Source organism: Arachis ipaensis, chromosome B7 (genome assembly GCF_059453495.1).
Source record: "Arachis ipaensis isolate K30076 ecotype BB chromosome B7, ASM5945349v1, whole genome shotgun sequence".
Taxonomy (NCBI): domain Eukaryota; kingdom Viridiplantae; phylum Streptophyta; class Magnoliopsida; order Fabales; family Fabaceae; genus Arachis; species Arachis ipaensis.
The window spans coordinates 118256075-118275374 of NC_142442.1; the positions used below are offsets into that span (position 1 = coordinate 118256075).

At 35.8% G+C, this 19300-nt stretch overlaps 1 protein-coding gene across 1 annotated transcript; it reads left to right on the forward strand.

Moving 5' to 3' along the window:
* Positions 1-1707: 1707 nt before the first annotated feature.
* On the forward strand, positions 1708-2404 carry LOC107608458 (gibberellin-regulated protein 11-like). The gene is made up of 3 exons (XM_016310244.3): positions 1708-1886; positions 1976-2018; positions 2109-2404. Exons 1-3 carry the CDS (start codon positions 1803-1805, stop codon positions 2288-2290), a joined length of 309 nt encoding a protein of 102 aa, XP_016165730.1. The 5' UTR covers positions 1708-1802; the 3' UTR covers positions 2291-2404.
* The last annotated feature ends 16896 nt before the right edge of the window (positions 2405-19300 follow it).

Consider the following 19300-nt stretch of genomic DNA (forward strand, 5'->3'; position numbering starts at 1 on the left):
GTGTTCTTGAATTTGATTATTGGTATTTAGTGGGAGTAAGGGAGGTGGTGTTAGTGGTGGTAAAGGTGATGATGGTGAAGGGTATTTTTGCCCGTAAAAAGTCAAAAGGATGATTTTGATACCAAATAAAACGTTGGGGCGATTTTAAATCCAAAATAACATTGAGAACGAATTTGATTTTGATCCTAAAATTTAAGGACCAAACAATATTTATCCTTAAAAATAATGATTAAAATTGCCATTTTAAATGGCATAAAATTGCCATTTCAATTAGATAAAAATGATGGTTAAAATTGTGGTTTTAAAATGAGTAAAAATTACCTTTTTAACTATTAAAAATTGTGCTTTTAACTGCTATTTTAAATAATAAAAAATTACCATTTTATCGGATAAAAACAGCGATTTTGACCGCTATTTTAAATATAAAATATGCCATTTTATTGGATTAAAATGGAAATTTTAACCACCATTATGAAAAAATCGTCATTTTATCTAGTTAAAATGGTGGTTTCAATTGTCATTTTAAACATGGAGAAAACCGTCATTTTAAACCATAAAAATTATGGTAATTTTTCGAAAACTACCATAATATCCCAAATGTCGCCCAAAATTATAACGTTTTTTTGAAAATACTATTTTTGGGAATAAGAGCGGTTAAAATAGCCGTAATTATCCTAAAAAACTGCCGTTTTAACCAAAATTTTTTCTAGTGATAATTCATTTTCTTTTTCATCATTGAATAATGATAATGGAATATGATGTCTATAAATTAAAATGAATTAAATTAATATCTTGTATGGTGAAAAATAAATAGGATTCGTTTATTTTGTTTTTAAAAAAATATCTTTCTAAAAATAATTTATAATTTATTTTGAAAATATATAAAAAAATTTTGTATATAAATAATTAAATTTGAGATAAATAGGCCAAATATTTTAGAAACTAAAATTATTAATTTAAAAATAATTATATATAATAATTTGAAAGGACTAAAAATTTTAGAGATTAAAATTTATTAATTTATGATGCCATAAATATCCTCTCCACATGAAAACCACGCTTAAGTAACCGTAGTTCTACTAGAAAAGGATATTATGTTGGTTTTTTTATTTATATCTATTAAATATATGACCCTTTATGACATTAGCTTGTTGAAAATTGAAAAGAAAACGTACCAGTTAACGTTTTACTAATGGAGGAAGACTGTATTGTCTAATAGAAATAAATTAAACGTTAAGGATTATTTTGTGTATTTTAAAATTTGAGGGACTAAAGTGTCTGATTTTAAAAATTTTTAGAATTTATTTAAAAAATTACTCTAATTTTTATTTTTAATTAATTAATTTCTAAAAAAAGGATTAATAAATAATTTCTAATGTGTAAGAATAATATTCTTGGATGGATTAATTACATACATTCCAAAAATATAAGTTCGCAATGTTAATCAATGCTGCTATTGGATATCTAAATTAATTGCTAGCTATACTAGCGCCTATCTTCTATTTAGAGAAATGTTAAGTAAAGCCAGAACTTTGTGTGGATACCACCTTCACCTTTGTTTTCTCCTACAAAGAAGAGAGAGGAGAAGGGAAAACAAGAAACAGAGAGGAAAAAATGGAGCATATCCAAAATGATAGGTTCATAAGACACTTCCCTTCGGTTTATGGCCTTCTCTCTTTTGGTATAAATACAATGGGTTCTTGTCGTTTCTTCATTCCACGCACTTATCAATAATTATTTATTTATTATTCGAACTCTTATTTAATTTGGCATATACTTACTATATATAATAAAAATAAACCATGGCCCTCTCTAAGCTTCTAGCTGCTTCCCTTATTCTATCCTTTCTCCTCCTCCAACTTAGTGTCGACGCCGCTGATAAATCGGTATTAAACATTCATTGATTTTTTTTCTATATAATAACATGAAGTTAATTTCATATTATATATATGATCATATGTTTCGTGTTATACAGGAGGTACCAACAGTGGAGGGGGCTGTTCCCGGTCCAAAGATAGGTACGAATTGAATTATTAGTTAAATACGAAATATGCATATATGAAAGAGATAAAGTTAATAATAATTAAATTGATGATGAATTTAATCAGATTGCAAAGGGAAATGTGATTTTAGATGCAGCAAATCATCGCATCCAAATCTATGCAAGAGATCGTGCAACACATGCTGTCAAAGATGTAACTGCGTACCACCAGGCACTTCTGGAAACTATGAAACCTGCCCTTGCTATTACGCCCAAACCACCCATGGCGGCAAACGCAAGTGTCCATAGAACTACCTATATATATATATATATAGATGCATCCGAAACTGTAAATAATGTATAATGGGAGGGAGGGCAAACAAGATGTTGTTTCTTATTAATCGTATATTTATATTAAAAAGATAAAATTGTATTAAATTGCAATTGTATATAATACATTGATGATATATATAATATCTTACATTATGAATTTCGGTTAGCTTGTAGTTAAAGCTATCTAATTGACTGTTCATACAACCAATGTTCGAGGGCTATATATACAGAAACGGAGATTCAGAAGCCAGAAGGGTTCAGTGTGCAGTGTGTGTGTGTTTTTAAGATAAAATTGGTAGAATTTTATATTTACATGTCCTCCTATTTGTTAACATAAAAATTAATTTAAATAGTATTATTAATTACTAAATAATTGTTTATTTTAATTATCCGTGTTGACAGTTAATTAATTTCTGGAAGTCACTCAAATAAAGACGTCTAAAACGTCTTTTTTTAAAGATATTTTTTAATAATTAAAATTTAACACATATAATTAATTAAATCATGTTATTTTTGTCAAAATTAGGCCAGACAAATTAATTTGACCGAAAAAAATTGTGAATCAAATCTTGAATCAGTCTAAATTAATATTATTTTTTCATAGAAAATGACTACAATATCCTTATTATAGAAAATGACTAATATATATATATTGAAAATTCTAAATCCTAACTCTATTATAGCAGAGAAGGAAGAATTCTCAAAATTAATATATATAATAGGAGTATTTTAGTTATTTTCTGTAATAAGGATATTGTAGCCTTTTTTATAAAAAATTATATTAATTTAGATCAATTTAAGATTTGATTCACTATTGTTTCAGTCAAATTAATTTGTCTAGGCTAATTTTGACAAAAATAACACGGTTTAATCAATTATATATGTTAAATTTTAATTATTACAAAACATCTTTAAAAAAAGATGTTTTAAACGTCTTTATTTAAGTGGCTCCCTTTTTTAATTGGTTTTATTTCGATTGGTGATTCAAAAATTTAAAAGTTTTAAATTTAAATTAAAAAATTGGTTATAGCTAAAGGTATATTGAATACTAATTTAATGAAATTATATATATATATATATATATATATATATATATATGCTTTAGATATGTAAAAAAAATTGACAGAATATATATTTAACTAAAGAATGGATGAAATATAATGTAGACATGTAGCAGATTTACTTATCGAATGAGATAATAATTTTTTGTTGTTGATGTTGATATTGGAAGATAAATGTCTATACAATAGAGTCTATATTTTATATGGTGAACACTATGTATGAAGAGAAAATTTGAAATAAAAATATCGCATTTCACTCACTAAAGTGCAAAGTTAGATTTTGATTTTTTCTAGAATAAAATAAAAATTATTTCATTTTTAAATAAAAATAAATCTCACTTTATTTTTTTATATTCAATTTTTTTTAATGCCTAGTACAAATTTGTCATTTTCCTTGACAAATCTCATCATTTTCACAAGGTTTGTCGTATTCTTTGGCGAACTTTAGGTAATTCGTAAACTTCACTGTACTTTTTGGTGAACTTTAAGCAGGTTCACCCAAATATATAAACTCGTAATCTCTTTCTTCACTTTTCACTTTTTACTCTTCACTCTTCACTTTTATTCTTTCTTACTTTTTATTTTGACTCTTTTCAACTTTTTTATTTTTGCAATTCGTCAACTCCAGGTAATTTTGTTCTTCTATTTCTTTTAAGTTAATTTATTCTTATATTATTTTATAATGTTAATATATTTATTTAGTTAGAATGAATTGCATGTAAAAGCAATTGTTATAAAAATAATTATTTAGTTTAATAATTAGAACATATAGTTAGTTTAAATAGTATTCTATTGTTAGATAAAATAAATATTGTTATATTTAACTTAAGTCATATTATATTAGATATGTTAAACGATTATGTAGTTATAGTAGGAGATTAATAGATGTTAGTTAATGCAAAATTTTATTTAGATTAGTATTTTATTTGAATTAATTATGGTTTAGAATTAAATTATATATGACAGGTATTTGAATTTATTTCTAATATGTTTGATAAAAAGTTAGTTAATTTTAAATTAATTTATTCTAATTTATTTTTATTATAGTATAGTTTGATGGAACAAAACATGTTAGGCTACAAGGATATTCTTTATAGACGAGATCGGTTTGATCATATTGCTAGTAAACTTGATTGAGTGGCATACCTTACAATTTATGTTTTTTATATGTTTAAAATTTATCTTATTATTGTAACACCCTAACTACCAAAGCTCACGCTTCTGGCTGCGCAACTCTGATAGCTCGGACATTACGACGACTTTTATACTATTTAATACTAAAATATGAGCCTGTTTGAAACTTTAAACCGCAATGCCGCTCCCAAAAATACTTTCGTTATACAACATACATCCGTACATACAATACACTTTCAAAAACTCATAAAGATTACATCCATATATATATACATATACATATATAAATAATATTACAAGCATTACCCAATACAATTCCTATCCCTCTTACAGAATATATTAAGATAAAGGCGAGGGTACAATAAACCATAACTAAAACAAATCAGAGCATCACAACAACAATTAAATAAGCTCTTCGTAACTTCTGCGCCCATATCCTGAAAGGGGAAAAATGTAGGGGGTGAGAACATCATCCTCGAAAGGGTTCTCAGTAGAGGGTTTTTGGGAATTACCGTAATAGGATACGTGAAGATAAACCGTATCAGTGATTAATAACCGTCTTATGCCTCTTTTCAAAAACAACGGTTTACAATAAAAGTAAAGTCGAAAATCTTTTCTAAAAGAGGAACCGTTCAATTCTCAAAAACCCAAAAGTCTTTCAAAAAGGTTTAACCATGCTGAACCAAATAGCCTTTCACATTTTTCCAAATCAGAAACACAAAACCGAAACCAACCATCGGTCCATCTCAATCCAACCACGATCCTAGGCCCAAACAATCCAACAATCAACCAAATTACCACAATCCAACAGAGTCCCAATAGCAAACACAAATAGGAAGATGCAAGCACAAACAAATATTTATTGCAAGTAGAACAATTAGCAATTAATCACATAGGCACACCAAGTATAATATGCACACCCAAACAATGTCACATAGATGCATATGATGCATGTCTGTCCCTAGTGGCTGATGATATCATCTGTCGGTTATAGAGCCAACCCGACAAGTCCTGGTAGCTAACCATTGGACTGTCCCTCTGTCGCGCATCCCCAACTCGAGTTATACTCATCATAAACTTGATCATAATCATGATCCATATCCATCACCCTCACTGGTGAATATTTACGGGGGCGAGCTCATCCGGGCTTTCACAGTGCCCGGCCACACTTACGACATAGGGTCAAAAGAGCTTCGAGTCTCAACCTGGAGCACGTGGTGGCTAGCCACTGCTTCCTCCCAGGGAAACTCTTATCTCCGATAGTGGAAGTGCAACATTCACATTTATCAATGATTCAGCATAAACATGCAATCAATCTCATCCATGGATCAACATCCATCTCAGCCATCCGGCTCACGGTTCATTCCAGAACCAGCCAATATTCATATCATACACAGCCATTCCGGCTCACGGTTCAATCCAGAACCAATCAATATGTATAAACATACACAGCCATTTCGGCTCTTAACAAAACAGCACTTCCACATTCAAAATATCAAATTCATGAAATCGGCATTTAAGCCATAAATCATTTTCTCAATTCATTTCACTTTGAAATCAAGTTTCAACTCTTTTCAGCCTTGGCTTTAAAGATCTCATTTCTCAAATTATCTCAGGCTCATAAGCCGCTTTTACTCAAGGTAAATTCCCCTTTTAAAACAATGCCACTCTCGGCATCCTCTTTCCAAAACTTCCATAATCATGGCAAGTTAAAAGCCTCTTTGAGATATTCAAAATCACCCATCCAACAATGGGATTTTATAACAAAGGTTTCTCGGCAGAGTCCCAAGTCTTTAGGGGAGAATAACATAACTCATTTCGCCAAATTCATTTAAAATCATTAAAACATTGGCTTTCCGATTTGAGTAATAAAATAGGATCTAAGCCAAAACGAGTCATGTAATCATTTACTTCTTTCAAAGCCGTTTCCTTTACTTAGGCAAAACCAACTTCAATCCCCGTGATAAGTTCTAGAACGTTTCAACTGTTCAAAATTATTTTAGTCTTGCAAGAATTCAGAATTCAAAGAGTACTTAAAACCTTTCTCAAAACATTTCAAAATGAAACTTGTCATTAGACATTCAAGTTCTTTCAAAGTCATTGAAATCTCTTTAATTGAAACCTCCAAGTCAAATTCAAGGGCTTAAACCCTTTTCACATTCAAACAGCTTTAAAACACAAGTTTTATCTAAATAACTTTCTCCTGAAAGAGATACAATGCCTTTCTTAAGAAGCAAGACTAAGTTACAATTTCCATCTTTACTAACCCATTTCGAAAGCATGAATCATCCTTTTCTTGATAATTCAAATAAAATAGTAGAAGTCTTTAACTCATCATTTGCCAGACAACATTTCAATAAAGACTCGGATTTTATAGAAATTTCGGCAGCACCTCCCCTAAAACTTGGACTTTGCCACCCGGTTCGGGTCCAAACTAAATCGTTTCACAATCCTTTTCAACAGCCCAATTTCCAAAATCAGTTCAAGGCAAGCCAAAATCCAACAGTCATCTCAATTTCATATTTCAAGAAAACCGTTTCAACATCAAATCATTATCAGCCGAATAAACTCATTTCTAAAGCTTTAAAGAAAAGGTTCAGCAACAATCATTTATCAAAAGCCAGATCATTTAAAGCTAGCCAGGCTGAAATCAAGAGTGTATTCTATTTTACATATTCTCAAGAAAATCCATTCAACTCAAATCAATCCCCAACGGATTCAACTCGATCTCAAAGCTTTAAAAGAATCAATGTCAAAAGCATTTCGTTTCACAAAGCCACACAACAGTCGAGTTAAACTAACACCCATAATCATACAAAACAACCAAACCATACATAGGACTGATACAATCACCAAATACACATTCTCACATCAGTACCCATATGTAATAATTCCAATATACAAAATATAGTTTTCGGAAAGCGCCCCTACCTCAAAACGCAAATCCATAATCCAAACGCCTCACAGAGTCCTTTCCGCCTCAACCCGAACTGACGGCAACCAAAACCTCAGCTCCCAGTCACGTTCGCAATAACCATAGCAACAGAATACTCGTATTCATTAACCACGTTATCAAAACTCGTATTCATTAACCGTACACAACAGAATACTAACGCGAGGCTCTCGAAATAGGAATACTTACTGAAACTAAGAACGGCTGAACCGGACCGCAGTGCCCTCTGAACTGGTTGGACGGTGGCCCTGCGGCGACCCGACTCCAGCAACGGTGACTAAAACCAACATGCCGTAACAATAAAACTCCAGAATCTTACAAGAAACGAAAACCAAATTCGAAACCCTTACCGGCATTGGATCTCGACGGCGGCAGAGGCGTTTTCCGGCGACGGCAGCGGGAGTCTCAAGTGGCAGAGACGGCCAGAAGCTCCGGTGTGGTTCTGGCAGCCACAACCACTTCTCCGGCAGCCACAAACACAGAGGCGCAGCTCCCCTTTCCAACAGCGTCACCTGCGGCGGTGGCCGGTGCAGCAGTGACGTTTTTCGGCGGCAGAGGCTTACCGACGCACCCCATGAGCAGCGACAAGGTTCCCAACAGCAGCTGGGCTTCACGGTGGCAGAGTGGGCACGACTGGCAACGGCGCGTACGACGGCGACGCGGATGGACTCCGACGCGGTGGTTGGACCTCAGCTCGGTCTCAGATCTGTTCTCTCCTTCGCGCGTCTCCCTTGCTCTTAGCCTGGCTCGGCGACTCGCGGATGGACCGAATGACGGCGGTACGGGGACGGTGGTGCGACGACGAGACGGGGGTCGACGGCAGGGAGCGGCGGCACGTTCTCTCCTCTCTTTCCTTGCGTGACAGCCCTCAAGGCGTGGCACGACGACGCGGCAAGATGGGACGGCAGCGTTGAGCAGGACGGCGGCGCGATGGCGGGTTCGACGGTGACCATTTGAGCGGTGGCTTCCTCACTCTCCTCTGCCGCACTCAGCCTCTCTCTCTCTCTCTCTGCTTTAGCTTCTTTCTTTCATGGAAATCAAAGGAAACTGTGTATTGCCGCTGCTTGTTAGAAAGGAGGGCTGTAGCAGTTTGGGGAAACCGGGTCAGGGGAACCGGGTAGGGTTTTTAGGGTTAGGGTAAAATTGGGTTCAATGGTAATTTTGTAATTTCAAATAAAAGTAGAGGTAACATAGTAATTAGGAACAAATTTTAATCCAACAAAATTAATGTATAGAAATACTATTTGCTCCTCAATTTCACACTTTATTTTCAATAAAATGTCCAATCCAAAATTTAGAAATAATATAATTAATTTCTCTATTTTCCAAAACAGCAATATCAATATATTAAAATATTGATTATTTAGTCCATATCATATAAAATCCTTATTATTTCATAACTATCAACTTTATAATTTAAATATAGAAAATAACCCAATAATTATAAAATTGGATAATAATCATAACTCGTCTCAAATCCAATAAATCAAAAATTGCCTTAATTATCTCTGATAAAATAATTTCTAAAATTAAGGCTATAAATAACTATATGATTTGAGACTTGATCATAATAAGACTTCTCAAAAGTTCTGGGTCTTACAATTATTACTTGTGTCCTCCATTTTATCTGCCTCATTAATTTTTTTTTTGTTTGGGTCTCCAAATCTTGTGTATGAGAAAGAATTTACTACCGTGTCTGCCCAAGAAAATCAGGACACACCTTAGATGCGTTGGATTTGAGCATGTGGCATATATATTAGAGTGGGACCATGACTGGGCATTGTTCTCTGCTTTGATCGAGAGATGGTATCCTAAGTCTCATACTTTTCACCTGTCCTGTGGAGAGATGACTGTCACGTTGCAGGATGTGGCGTATCAGTTGGGACTCAACATAGATAGAAATCCAGTCAGCGGCTACATCGATGGGTGGGAGCAGTTTTATTGAAGACCTCTATCAGCAACTATTAGGTGTTGTACCGGGACCCAATGATAGACAGTCACCGAGCAAGTGGATTGTCAATCTCACATGGTTTCGTTATATTATTTGTGGGCAATTAGAGGCTCAACTAACAGAGAAGCGCCTGTTGTAGTACACAAGAGGACACATCATGCAAATCATTGGAGGCATTTTGTTTCCAAGCGCGTTTGACTCTCGCGTTCACATGAAGTGGCTACCTCTATTGGAAGACCTTAACTGATGTGAGAAGTTATCATGGGGTTCAGCTGCACTGGCGTGGCTGTTTCGCCAAATGTGCTGTGCCACAGTTTATAGACAGCAAAACGTGGATGGATGTTGTGGATTGCTTCTCTCTTAGGCATATCATCATATATGTTTATGTCGACCCGATGGTTTTGACCAGCGCCAATTTCTACTGATTGAGAAGTACTCTTGCCTTATGTGTTTTGCTTTGTCATTTCTTAAGTTAGTGTTTATAATTGTATGATTTCTAAATACTCGTGATATTATAGGTGGGTGGGGTTGGAGCCACTTAACGACAGAGTAGAGACAAGGCTTCGACAGTGAAAGCGTATCCTCAATGGCATCAATATTTACAATGTAAGTAATATTTGAACTTACATTTGAATCTTATATCATGTTGCTTTGTGTATATCATGTTTCTTGGTGTCTTAACAGGTTGATTGGATGTCATATTCTAACCCACTCATCTAGGATATCATTCCGCAGAGGACTAAAAAGGTTGAAGCTATAAGAATCGGAAAATTAATTAGCCGTTTAGTTAAAATAAAATAAATATAAATAAATTGTCCGAAATAGGTTGAAAATTCAATTAATGAGTAAATAAATTTAAGAAACTAAATTTTTATAATTTAAGAAAATAAAAATACTTAAAATAGAAATCGAGCACTTATTTTAAAGGTTTTGGCTCAAAGTTGGACCAAAACAATCCAAAAACTCAACTAGGCCCAAGTTGGGCCCAATCCCACAATTTATAAGCTTGATCATGAGGCATTTCAACCACATTATTTACATTGAGGGGGAGAGGCGTGCTGAGATTGAGAAGAAGAGAGTGAAACCCTTTTTGTCACTATTCATCTTCTTCTTCCTTGGATCATAATTTTTGATCCAGAGTTCTGATCGTCGCACTGTTTATGGCCACGCGTTCGCCTCGTCGAGCTCTTCAATTATATCTAAACAAAGTGATGAGTAACTTGAATCCCTTGCTCCAGTTTTCTGTCCTAACACAAATTCAAAATTTGGTTTTGGAGAAATTGAGATTTTCATAATTTTGGTTGTTTAGGTGTAATCTAGCTTGGGTGATTGTTGGGTTTCATCCCAAGTACCAGTAGGTAAGGTGAGAAAACTCTAAACTCTTGTAGTTTGTTGATTTTGTGAACCTTAGTATTGATGTTGAATATATTGCTTGAAATTAGTTCGAATTCATGTTGATTGGAGTTGAATTGGCAAATTAGAGTGCTTGGAATTGAGCTTTGGTAGCTGGAACTTGTTGATTTAGTTTGGTGGCTTGTTTGAAAGTTTGGGAGAAATCGGCTAAAGTATGGTTTTGATTTTCTTTAGGTAATATATAATGTTGTGTAAAACTTATGCTAGTAGCCTTTAAGATAGGTTTGAATTGCATGCTTTGGTTAATAGAATGTGTGTGACTAGTGGAATGGAGGTTTGATATGAGCATGTGAATGAAATTAATGTATATGATTGAGATTTGTTATGAGGCTATGGAATGAATGATAAATTCTAATTTTTGGTGATGATTTATAATAATTTTTGAATTTGGATGATGATTGAGGAGGTAAGAATGTGAAGGTAGTTGATAATAGAGGATAAGGGTGATTTATTTGAGAAGTATGGTAAATTAGGTTTGGATGATTGGAAAATAATGAGGAGTAATTGATATGTGTAGAAGTGTATAGTATTAAGATTGGTATGGTAAATATTGACTTGGTTTGAGAGTTTTGGAAACTAGAGGATTTTGCTAAAAATATGTTTTTAACCAACTTCGACGGACCATAATTTGGTTTTCAAATCCTCAAATTTTGTGAAATCAGTTTTTAATGAAATTGGGTTCGTGTAGTTTATGACATTCGAAGAACGAACGGAAAATAATTTTTAACAAAAAAGTTATGCGCGTTTGAAATTTGGTCGAAAAAATGAGTTTTCTGCAACAAAACAGCTTTTCTAAGAATCTGGTATGCATGCGTACGCGGCAGCGTCACACGATGTGAGTATAGAACGCTGCCCAGTACTCTCGCGTACACGGCACTGACCTGTGTATGTGACATTGGCGTTTTTGAAAATCTCGCATATGCAGCAGGTGCACGCGATGCGAGCTGGCCATTCTGTTTAAATGCTCGCATACGCGGGAGGTGGCTCGCACACACGGCACATGCAATTTCAACATCCATGCGTATGCGGAAGGTATGCGTACGCATGACCACTTTGTTTTGCAAAAAAATAGATTTTTGAGTTTTCAACTATTCCTCTAGTCTTCTAAACCTCCGAAACATTTATTTAAGATTCCTTAACTAGTGTTTAGGCTTTGGGATGAGCGAGAGTGTATTGGGTGGATTAAAAGGATACTTTTTTACGAGTTTAGAGACAATGACTTAGGTTTGTAATGTACTGTGGATGGAATAACTAGAGTGGGTTAGTGGAGTGGTATGTTGGTGATGATTTGAGAAAAGGAAAGCTAATGAGGTATTATTATTGATAAATTGTTATGTACCTGGTAAGGACAGTGGTTAATCCCGCTTGTCGAGGTTGAGACTCATGAGATTATTGATAAATCGTTATGTACCAGGCAAGGATGGTGGTTAATTCCGCCTGTCAAGGTTGAGACTCATGAGATTATTGGTAAGTCGCTATGCGCCTGGCAAGGATGGTTGGTTAATCTCACTTGTCGAGATTGCGGCGCCATCGTAGGGACGATGATTAATCTTGCCTACATTCAGATGTGGGGTCTAAGGCAATCTCCCGCTTGTATCCTTTCATGTCATAAGAGTGTGCTCGGGCACTATATCTCGTTAGAGTGTGATAGGGCACTATATCCCAGGGCGCTTATTTATATATATACGTGACAGAAAGGCGACATCCCGAGGGGATGTGTCAGGTTGACAGTTAAATTGACAAGTGATATCACAGCCAATAGGATAGACATTCATCATTTGCATCTTATGTATAACATGCTTAGTTGCTACTTGAGTTACTTACTGTATATGCAACCTACTTGTGTTTTACTTTTTCGCATTTACTTGTGTTTTCTTCTGGCATTAAGGAGGTTCGGTAGACAGTGGTGATGGGATCACATGAAGGATAGGTTGGCGAAGACTGTGGGACAGTGGTGATTTGTTAGAGTATAAATCCCTTAAGTTAGATCCCCCCTTTATGGAATTAAAAAATGTATTGTAATGTTATACTTTGGAAAGTTCTAGGATTGCCTTTGGCTTCTCAGAACCTTATATCTTATCTATTGGTCACTGTTATCATACTAAAAACCCCCAGTTCTCATACCATATATTGTTGTTATTTTTCAGATACATGTCGTAACCTACCTTGGTGAGTTTTATGGATGGTGACAGAGTGGAGGATGGCTCCAGTTTTACTTTTGTTTCTTTTGTTGTAGTTATCTCTCTCCTTTTTGTATATATGCCTTAGAGGATTTTATTTTGAAAACTTTAAGAGATAGGATGTAGCTATTTTAACTTAAAAACTCTGTTGTATCTTTTGTTTAATTAGTCGGCCTAAACTCCACGGGCAGTGACTAGTTTCCTTTGACTATTGTATATATATATATACAATAGTCAAAGGAAACTAGTCACTGCCCGTGGAGTTTAGGCCGATTAATTAAACAAAAGATACAACAGAGTTTTTATATATATATATATATATATATATATATATATATATATATATATATATATATATATATTGTTTATCTTATATCTGTTACCTTGTATATCTTTGAGCTTTTGTAAGGTTTTATATACTTTGTTTATTTTTCGTGCCGTCGCGCCTTAGTTATTTTTGTGTGAACGCTTTGCGCTTTGTTTCTTCTGATTTTACCCTTTGATTTCCTGTTCTTCTTATCGGGCTTCTAGTTTATAATATTTTTTTGACTATATACTATTGTATGAGTCTTAGAACTGTCGTGATGCTTTATCACATTTACTTTACGACTATAGGGTGAAGCTTAGTGTAATAGGGTGTTACAGAAGCCTATACTACTGTAGTGTGCCCGCTTTTGTACTTTACTATTGTTGAGTGGCACCAAGTAGACTGTCTGGTTAGACAGTTCTGTGGCCTGCAGCACATCCCAACAAAGCCACTGAATATCGATGAGATGCACGGGTACGATGGTTGATTCGGCAGAAGCGAGTGGTATGCTGAGTTCTTCGGGGTTGGTATGAGATGTGGGCAACTCGGGTGACCCTCAACTTCAGATACATTATGCATTTGATCTGCACTCATCACAACCATATTTGAGATGATATTTATAGTGGGTGTACATAGAGTAAGTAGGTCAGGGTGAACAACGCTTAGCGGTAGGGCAATACATGCCTAAGGATCTCCTGATTCATCACTTGGAGGCTCTACAGTTGCATCAGCCTGAGGATGGAGAGCTTCTACCAGTGTGACCTTAAGGAGAGAGATGAGGTAAATCTCATCCTAGGCGTGGGGCTGCTATAGCTTGTCATGATAGAACATCCGTTAGCTCACCCAAAGGTAGACACTAGGCACATGTACATTAGTCATATATCAGGATCCGTCCCTGGAGATTACCTGACACTCAGGCCACCCGGCACTTAACATTTATCAGAGGTCGGGCCTAGTCATTAGGGGCATGCGGCAGGTTTAGGGACCAATCAGCAGTGGGAGATTCCATTTGATCCACTGTTCAGCTAGACAGATTTTGATGTGGATTAGCCCTTTTGTCCCACTTTGCATACACATGACTTGGATGCAGTGTCTGGTAGTCGGCCAAAGTGGATTCATACTTTGCTTGACATGAATGCAATGGGTTTTTAAGGTGATATGACCGGGGAAGTCCAGACACATCCATTTGGATAGATGCACATGTCTCCACCACTATCGGCTTATGTCCTACGACACATAGATGATCCATTTACCGGTTCATCATTAACAGCATAACACGGGAGACGACATTCGCTTTTGGTGGGGTCATCGATCCACCTACAGTTGAGCCACCTCTTGGTAGAAGACAGAGGGAGCCTTGTCCTCCTCTTTGTGGGATAGGTGGATGTCTTGATGTACAACCTCTTTGACGATGAGCTAGACCACAGGGCAGCCGGCATGAACGTGGATAATAGTGTAGTTTATTATGTTTAGTTTTTAATTTTCAGCATATGTTATTGTAGAATGATCACTCATAGATTTTGAGCAGATGTTACTATATTCAAGTCCAATAATGTTTCTGAAATTCAAATTATCAAAAGTAATGGGAGACCATAACATACTTATCCATCACACAATGGTGCGGGAAATCAAATTTCTCACAGCTTAATTGGCAAGTGCACCGAGTCATCCAAGTAATACCTCAAGTGAGTGAGGGTCGATCCCACGAGGATTGTCGGACTGAGCAAGCAATGGTTGTCTTGTTGGACTTAGTTAGGTGAATCAAAAAGGGGTTTGGTGAGTAGTAATTCGCATAAACAATAAACAATAAAATAAAGAAAGTAATAAACAGTTTGGTGTGAAAGCAGTGTGAGAAAACAGTTAAGGTCTCGGAGATGTTTATCTTTCTGGATTAAAATTTCTTACCAACTATTTTAACAATGAGTGATTCATTTTATAGAAAACCATAAATGTCTAAACTCTAATCTCTTAGTGATTTAGCCTTCTCTAACCTTCATTAACCGCCACTCTCGTGGTCACTTACTTCGGATTAGAGGGTTAAGTTCAGAAAACTAGTTTAGTGCCATGAAATCCCTAATTACCCAAGACTAACAGGATTATATGTCACATATCCAAATTAGTTCATACAATTAGAGATTTAAGAGGAATTTGTTTCTAAGCTGTAGTCTAAGCGAGATAACTCTCTCTCGAATCACAAGAACTCATGTAGAAAAGGGTCATACTCTCGTTCCACCCAGTTCATAAGATTAAGAATGAAAACAATCCTTAGAATTGAATCAAACATAAATTAAAATAGAAGAATAATAGTTCTAATCCATAGAAATAAATAGAGCTCCTAACCTTAACAAGGAGGCTTAGTTGCTCATACTTACAGAGAAAACAAAGTTCTAAAAAAGTGTGGAAGGAAGAAGATACTAAACCTAAGTGATATTTTCCTTTAAATACTAACCTAATAATAAATGCTAGACCTAAAAAGATATTGTTTGTAAATAAAAATTAAAAAAGGAAAATAAAATAAAACTAAGAAGTGCTAAGTCCAATTGGAAGCCCAAAGAGAAGGTGTCTTCGGCCTGCTCTTGGCGTTTCACGCCAGAGATGGGCGTATAATGCCCCATGAGGAGTAGAGTTGTGCACGCCTGAGTCCCCCTGGCATTTAGCGCCCAGGGAGGGTGCTGCAGCATTTCTTTCTTTTTGCTCCAAACTTTGTCAAATTGCTCCAAATTTCACCTGAAATCATAAAAATACCAAAACAACTCAAAGTAGCATCCAAAAGGAATTTTTGCAATAAAATCAAGCAAAACTAAATGAAATCTAACTAAAAATAACTAGAAAATGCTAGTAAAAAGGGTATAAGATGCTCACGCATTACAACACCAAACTTAAACTATTGCTTGTCCTCAAGCAACTAAAACAATATGGGACTAAGAAGAGAAGATGCTTAAGACTTTGAGTTCTCAATTAAGCTCAAGTCTTGTTACTGAATAGGGTTAGTGATGCTCTATTTCTGAATAGCTTCGGCATCTCACTATCCTTTGAAGCTTAGACATATCAAAACCCCTTGGAACTAGAACTTGGATGATATTATGGATTCTCTTCTTTAGGCTCTAATTGAATCTTGAACACGGCTCATGTCTTGTTCCTTGGTGCTTTGCACCTTTGAGCCTAGCTATGACTCTAAGTATTTTGTTTTCAAGCTTAACTTGATACATAAACACCACAAGCACTTAATTGGGAAAACCTCTTGGGTTCAAATTTTTCTTTTCTTTTTCTCCCAGACAGTGGTGCTCAGAGCCTTAGACATACTCGGTAACAGCTATGAGTCACGACTTTAAGTGTTCAGTCTCAAGAGTTACTTGACACTTTCATACCACAAGCATATGGTTTTGGGAGAACCACTCTTTTGAGCTTTAGATCAATTTTTGACCCTCCTAACCATTGATGCTCAAAGCCTTGGACCTTTTCTTTTGATTTTTCTCTTTTCTTTTCAATTCTTTTTACTGTTTTTTTTTTTTTTGCTTCAAGAATCAATCTTTTTCTTATTTCAGAGAATCAATAATACTTCTCTAAATTTCTGTTCCTTTAGAACCAATATACTCAACTCCAATATCAAATATACACATTTAATTCATACATCCAGAATAGAGATAGTGCCACCATATCAAAGTAACTAGAACACACAATATATAACTCAAAGTGTCATGCATTTCACTATTTCTTTTTTTTTTATTTTTGTTTAAGTTCAGAGCACAATACATGAGACATCTTTTAAAAATAAACATAAAATACTGAAATAAATAACTAAACTAGAAAGCAGAAAATCCTAATAATGATCAGCAAACTTAGAAAAGAAAATGGAAAATAAAATGAAGTACTGAAAATAGAAATAAGATAAAAGAGATGGAGAATAAAACTCAACCACCTCAATGATGGTGGCTACTGCTCCCTCCGAGAAATCCTCTAGAGCGCTTAAGCTTCTCTATGTCACGATCCTGCCTCCTCTGCTCCTCCATCATCTGATGGAGGAGTGTAGCATGATCCTAATACTCCAGCCTTAGTTGATCAACTGATGATGTCAGCTCTCCTAGAGATGTGGTCAACTGATCCCAGTAGTCACGGGGAGAGAAGTATATCCCCTGAGGCATCTCCAGAATATCTTGTGGAGGTGGTGGAACTAGCTCCTACTGCGGTCCATGTCCAGGCTCTCTAATGTGCTCCATACCCTTCTTTGTGATTGGCCTCTCAATGCCAATTGGGGTATTGCCCTCAATGTGAGCTTCAACTACTGCACATAGTTGGTAGATAAGATGAGGGAAAGCCAATCTTGTAATGGTGGAGGACTTTTTGGCTATCTTGTAAATCTCCTGCGGTATCACCTCATGTACCTCCACCTCATTGCCGAGCATTATATAGTGAATCATCACTGCTCGCTCGACTGTAACCTCAAAATGGTTACTAGTAAGGATGATAGAGCGTTGGATAAACTCTAACCATCCTCTAGCTACTGGCTTGAGATCATGCCTACCCAGCTGGTATGGTTGACCTTTAGAATCCCTCCTCCATTGAGCTCTGGGGAGGCAAATGTCCTCAAAGACCTGATCCAGCCGCTGGTCAGTGTTGACCCTTCGAGTGTATGAATGAGGGTCCTCTCCAGATGGTGGTAATTGTAACGTCACCCTCACATTCTTCGGGCTTAAATCCAAGATGTGCCTTCTGACCATAGTCCGCCAGTTCTTTGGCTCCGGGTTCACGCCTCTAGCATGCTTATAGTCATCTAAGCATTGGTGTAGAACTTTTGCACCATCAGTGCTCCAACCTCAATCACGGGGTTGGTCAGAACTTCCCAATCCCGTCTCAGAATCTGATTTAGGATCCTCGGGTACTCATCATCTTTCTCTTTAGTGAAATCCCAAGGATCGGATGCAAGGCCTTCTCTTTCCTCTTCCTTGATTAGGATTCTCCGGTCTTTAGTGCCATGGAGATAGTAAAAAAAATGAAGGACCAAAGCGGAGCGCCCAACACCAAACTTAAAAGTTTTGCTTGTTCCCAAGAAAAATAAAAATGGAAAATAGGGAAAGAAAGATAAAATATCTAGAAGAAAAAGATAGATGAGAATGGGGGAAGGGCTTCAGCCTTAGTGGTGGGAGAAGGGGAAAGGAAAGAAAGAAAGTGTGTACGGTGAAAGGAAAGTAAGAAGGATAGAAGAGTGTGAGGTGTGGTGAAAGTCAAAGAAGATGGGGTATTTATAGGTGGGGAGGGTGATGGTTTCGGTTTTGGGGAGGGGTAGGGGGGTTGTTGAATTTGAATTTGGGTTGTTGGGAGGAGAGATGGATGGGGTTGATGAGAAGGGATTGGGTGGAGTGAGAGGTGGGTTGAGAGAATCAAGGGAAGTGATGGGTGATGGGATGGATTAATGTGGATAGAAAAGTAGGTGAAAGAGGAGAGAGAATGGATGAAGTTTGAATTGGTCAAAAGTGGTTAAGGTTGGGTGTTGCAGCATTTCTTTCTTTTTGCTCCAAACTCTACCAAATTGCTTCGAATTTCACCTGAAATCATAAAAACACTAAAACAAATCAAAGTAGCATCCAAAAGGGATTTTTGCACTAAAATCAAGCAAAACTAAATGAAATCTAACTAAAAACAACTAGAAAATGCTAGTAAAAAGGGCATAAGATGCTCACGCATCACACTACTAGTAGAAATTGATAAACCTCAATTTTGTGGTTTATCTTGTGTAGAATTTGGGGGGTTTTATCAATATTTTCTACACTTATTCATATAAATTGCATGGTTTTATGTTTCCTTCCTAATTTTCCTTCATGATGTAAAACATGCTTCTTTAACCCTAAAAATGCTATATTTTAATCATCTTCGATTACCATTCGATGCCGTGATGTGTTTGTTAAGTGGATTCAGGATCTATAGGGTAAGAATGGTTTAGAAGATGGAAAGGAAGCATGCACAAGTGTAAGAGACATGAAAATGAAGCT